Source organism: Sinocyclocheilus rhinocerous, unplaced genomic scaffold, assembly GCF_001515625.1.
Source record: "Sinocyclocheilus rhinocerous isolate Xijiao unplaced genomic scaffold, SAMN03320098_v1.1 scaffold1717, whole genome shotgun sequence".
Lineage (NCBI taxonomy): Eukaryota > Metazoa > Chordata > Actinopteri > Cypriniformes > Cyprinidae > Sinocyclocheilus > Sinocyclocheilus rhinocerous.
The window spans coordinates 325,860-330,921 of NW_015660014.1; the positions used below are offsets into that span (position 1 = coordinate 325,860).

General features: G+C 38.7%; 1 protein-coding gene across 7 annotated transcripts in view; it reads right to left on the minus strand.

Moving 5' to 3' along the window:
* Positions 1-332: 332 nt before the first annotated feature.
* Positions 333-5,062, minus strand: part of LOC107724788 (PHD finger protein 20-like protein 1) — an 11,797-nt gene continuing 7,067 nt past the window's right edge. For all 7 annotated transcript variants that reach the window (XM_016533825.1, XM_016533830.1, XM_016533831.1 and 4 more), the window contains 11 exons: positions 4,554-4,844; positions 4,274-4,456; positions 4,117-4,173; positions 3,931-4,026; positions 3,560-3,700; positions 3,186-3,370; positions 2,914-3,013; positions 2,548-2,743; positions 1,337-1,580; positions 1,078-1,243; positions 333-783 (listed from right to left, as the gene is read on the minus strand). In XM_016533825.1, coding sequence (XP_016389311.1) covers positions 641-783; positions 1,078-1,243; positions 1,337-1,580; positions 2,548-2,743; positions 2,914-3,013; positions 3,186-3,370; positions 3,560-3,700; positions 3,931-4,026; positions 4,117-4,173; positions 4,274-4,456; positions 4,554-4,844 — 1,802 coding nt within the window. In that variant the 3' untranslated portion in view covers positions 333-640. The remainder of the gene's footprint in view (positions 784-1,077; positions 1,244-1,336; positions 1,581-2,547; positions 2,744-2,913; positions 3,014-3,185; positions 3,371-3,559; positions 3,701-3,930; positions 4,027-4,116; positions 4,174-4,273; positions 4,457-4,553; positions 4,845-5,062) is intronic.

The window sequence follows — 5,062 nt, forward strand, 5'->3', positions numbered from 1 at the left end:
TGGCCTAAAATGCAAAATCCATTTCAAAAACGTATAAATCCTGAACTGTGCATGTCTGAGAAAAAAGAAAAAAAAAGACCACAGTGGTCTGTTTTCTTGGCACTTTAAAGTGACTTTTTAAGTGACAAAAAAACTTTATAACCAGATTTTGTTTCCTCAAACGCTAATGAACTCTTAAACAGTCTGCTATCAGTGACCCACTTCAGTCAAGTTAAAATTTCCTTAAGCTCACGGAGTGGAAATACAGACTAGATTTGCTTTGGGGGTCTAACTGATGCAAAAAAATAAAAATAAAGAAGTTAAAACCTAAATTTGTGTGGTTTTGTGATGTCTTTTTTTTTTTAAATAGACAACAATCCCTTCTCTTAACATGTGAAAGAATGAATCTGCTATAGTGAGCTCTTCCTATTTTGGAAAGCAAAATCTTCTTTAAGCAGATATGTTTTGACTCCGCATGAATGCACTGACCTCTTCCTGTTTCACACATTAAGTGTGAATTTTCCTTTTGTCGTACATGGTGATGGCCAATGTTTTACTTTACAAAGGAGAATCATGTTGAATAAACCTTCTCACACGTCGTTGTGTGTGAAGAAACGAGAGGTTATGTTAGAAGCTCAGAACACACACTGTAATGTGTGTATCACACAGAGCAGAGGGTGCTCATCTGCTGCACTTTTCCCAGGTCTGTCAGAAGCTGTTTGATGCGGCACTTGACCTGTGGGAGTCGGGCCAGGGGATCAGGGGGCTCCAATTCTCCTGTGAAGTCCAACCAACTCTCGAGCACTTCATACAGATAGGGAGAAAAAGAATGAAACCTTTACAAAATATCAAAAATAGGCATCTCCGCTTTGGTGATTTTAATGGCAAAAGCAAGCAAAATGTTTCTGGTTAAATCTTCACAAAGGATAAAAACATTAGCCATCACAACTCATGAGCAAGCCTTTTAAACTCAACTTAATAAGCTCATGATGGCATTCTTCTGTGAGACCACAGAAAAGAATTCAACCAGCCCTGGTCATGTGGCATTAAATATAGTTTTGATTCGATAACGGCACTTCCCATATTTCTGCCCCTTACCATCAAGCTCTTTCTCAATAAGGTCCATACGGCCAGACAGCTGGTTCTGAACATCCTCTATGTGTGTAAGCAGGTTCATCTGCCACTGCAGACAGTTCCTGGCCTGCTCCATGGAGCCCAGACCGCTGTCATTCACACAGCCAGACAGAGCAATGGCACTGCTCACCTGCACAAGCCATAAACAGCACAGATTTCAAACTCCATATCCTTTCACATACTGACCCTATCCAGATCTGAGATTTAATTGTCCCTTGGTTACCTCTTCTTCCTTTCGGTTAAACTGAGAGGCTGTTTGCATCCCCTGCTCATCCCTTGTGCGTTCGAGGCCTGTACCGGGAGGTTTCTGATAGCTGTGTTCGCTGGTAATATAAGTTTCAGGGTTTGAGTTCAGGTTGAGATGCTCTTTGAAATGTAGACAGTCTGGAACGCCACCCATAGGCTGGTCCTCATCAGAGTTCACCCAAGATCGGGCCCACAAGTGCAAACTTGGGTTATGTTTGTTCCTGAGAATATGTTAAAAGTGTATTATTGTTCCTGCATCTTTTCTTCTACAGTAATATATCAGAAGATCAATTCAAAACCTGACAGCTTTGGAAAACAGGCCTAAAAACTCAACTCAACCATTGCACAATCATTGTTACACAAATCAAATTAAATTCAAAATTGGCTGGGCAATATGGCCAAAAATATTATCATAATATTTTTTCCATGTCATGCAATATCAATATTCATCACGATATTAATTTACTCATTCTCATTAATTAATGAGAAAAGAAACGCTTTCAACATGCTTGTTAGACCTTAAGAATGAATGCAAAAATAACTTAAATTAATCCATCTGATTTTTGTCCCTAAATTCTGTTTTCCATTTGATTTTTTTCTGGATTCTATGGTTTATTTAATACAAAAATACTGAAAATGGTTGGATAAAACAAATCTTGGTTGAATGATATTCCTTAAAAATAGTAATATTAAGAACATCTTGGTATACAATAGTAATATACTGTATTTCTGTGTTTCCAAACTTTTAGTTTGTCATGAAGATTTTTAAGTTTCAGTGTGCATTTATAGGTTTTCTCAGATGAAATGGTGAAAAAGCTTGTGAAGTGAACTCTCAGTAAAGCTCTGGAGATTAAGTTCATGTGGACTGTCCTCGTATATTGAGACGTCAGATGCTTGAAACACTGAGTGTGTGTTTGCACTGACTGGCTGATGCTGTGTTTATTTCTGCAGTTATAGGACATTAGATTAATCCTTATTGAGAAAAAATGTCCACATCTTCTCATCATTATTAACATAACTTTTATCACAATCTGGGTAAGATATAGTTTATCGCCCTGCCCTAGCTTAACCCATCTTTAACAACAATTCATTTTGGAAAATTGTTATGGTAGTTAATATGTTTTTTTCCACAATGTCACCTAATTTAAATAATTTGGTAGGCTTCAGGAAAGGCAAAGTGTCTCTTACTGTAAAATATCCATCTTCAGCTGAAGGCCATGGAGCAAATTTTTAACACTGTAAACATCAGCAAGCAGCTGGTGAGTGGACACGATCTTCTTGGCATTATGATGCGAGTAGTTCTCTGTGAGGAAGGACAGGCCATACATGTGGCCCTTCTGTAGCCAGTCTTTATCATGGCGGTATTTAGCACTCCACCTCTGACCTGAAAAAAAAAATACATAGTTTGGAGCAATTTCAGTTTTATATTTACATAAACTTAATTTCCATTTAAGAAACAGATATGACATCTTTAGTAAGCTGGATAAAGTTGAAGATAAAGCTACAAAATCATGCTGACCCTTTGTGCACGGTATTGTTGCAGAGTATTGTTACCTGGGGGGTCTCTGCAGATGTAACATATATAGTGATCGGGGATGCTGTCCTCCAAAAGCCCCATACACACACTGTGCTGCCAGCACATACACTCCTCACACTGTACAGAGAGAGATATGCTATCAGAAAAGTTTTGCAATTCTTCAGACAACAGATTCAAGACAAAGACACCATAAATCAGCACATATTCTTGCATGAAACTCTGTGTTTACAGACAGAATAAAAACTACTTTCAAAGCTTATCAGGTGGTATTTACTAAGAGTAATCCTACCTGAATCATGAAGCCGTTTTCTTCATCCATCTCACAGATGCAGCGAACAATTTCATCGGCACCATCATCATCCTCATCCTGGAAGTCCTCCATAGTGATCGAGTCTAGATCCTGGTAATACTCATCTCCACTGAACAGCAAACTCTCAGTGGTAGAGTCTTCCAGGAAGTCGATGTCTGACAGGTCTGAGATAGGAAAAGGAAGTAGGACATGAAATGAGGCTCAACATCACAGCACACCACTGATACCATATTCATGCTGACTTCTATCTATTAGCTACAGAACATCAAATTTAATGGCTGGAAGCTACAGCTGAAATGATAACATTATTGGAAAGTAGCTACAAAAGGCTGCAAATCAATGAGAGGACTTACTCTCCCCGGTGAGGTCGACGGACAGTATGGCACGAGGGTACTGGAAGGTGCCGTGCTTGAAGGCACTAGAGGAAGAACGATGTATTGGGGAAGACGGTCTATCCAAATAAGCCAACGGCATCTCATCCAGGTCTGAATAACCTTTGCACAAAAGTGAGAACAATATGACCCTCTCATTTCATACGGGAACATTTACAGGTAACTCATTATGAACTGAAACAGATGTCTAAAGTGAAATGTGGCACTTTAAGACAAAGTTAAAATTAAAAAAAAAAAAATTTTTAACCCACAGATGTGAGATTTTAAGTACTTCTAAAACTTTTAAGTAAAAAGACCTCTGAAACTGAGGCAAACCTCAAAACTTATCGTACAGTGCAGCTTTGATTTCTTCTTCTTTTTTTTCTTTTTCTTCTGTTTAATTCGGAAAAGGTCCTTCTCTTTCCTTCTGTCTTTATCTCTCTTTTTCACTACAAGCAGAGAAAGAAATACAAGATATGATGAGAACTTCTTGGTTTAAGAATGTGAAATTGAGATTAAAAAAAGTTCCGTAAACTCACCAAACAACTGGCATTTATCCTCCAGTTTGAATTTCCGCTCTGTCTTTATACAAAGCCCTGAAAACAAAATAAACATCCATAAGATGAAAGGTTAAATAACATGGAGAAAAAGGAAGAACTCCATTCATCATCTTTACAATCTGCAGAAATAGCTCACCATCTAGGTGCTTATCCTTCTTGATAATCTTATCGTGGAGATTATCAAAGGTGGGAGGTGGTAGGGAGACCTCTGTACTGTCTGAACTGACAGAGGCAGAAGAACGTTTCTTCTTACAGAACTTAGGAGGCCTCACACAGCCAGAGCTGTCCATTTGAAGCATGAAGCCGTGAGAGGACAGAGCTAAGCCCCCAAACAAAAAAACAAAAATCAGTTAAACTGTATAACTGTTAATTCATTAGCCATTTGATTGAAAAGACCCCGACAAATAACAACCTACAGGAAGAAGTAGAGACGGTCCTGCGTCTCTTGTTATCTGGCATATCAGACAAGGTGCTCGTAGGCATGGAAGCAGACGTGGCCCTGGTGCGGCCAACCCTCTCTGGTGAGCAGACTTCGCTGTCCATTTCTTTCTCAGTGTTATGATAGTACTTCAGGTGATAGTCCAACAGCTTTGCTTTCCGGAATGCTTTAGAGCAGCCAGGGACTTTACACTTAAATTTATTATGGTCCAAGTCTATTAAAGACTCATTGGGAGCAGTGGGATCATCAGACTTTTTGGTGTTAATAACTGAAAAGGAAGGGGAAAGCCTTTGTTAGATACTACTATATATGTGACCCTGGACCACAAAACCAGTCATAAGGGTACATTTTTCGAAATTGAGATTTATACACCATCTGAAAGCTGAATAAATAAGCTTTCCATTGATGTATGGTTTGTTATGATAGGACAATATTTGGCCGAGATACAACCATTTGAAAATCTGGAATCTGAGGGTGCAAAAAAAT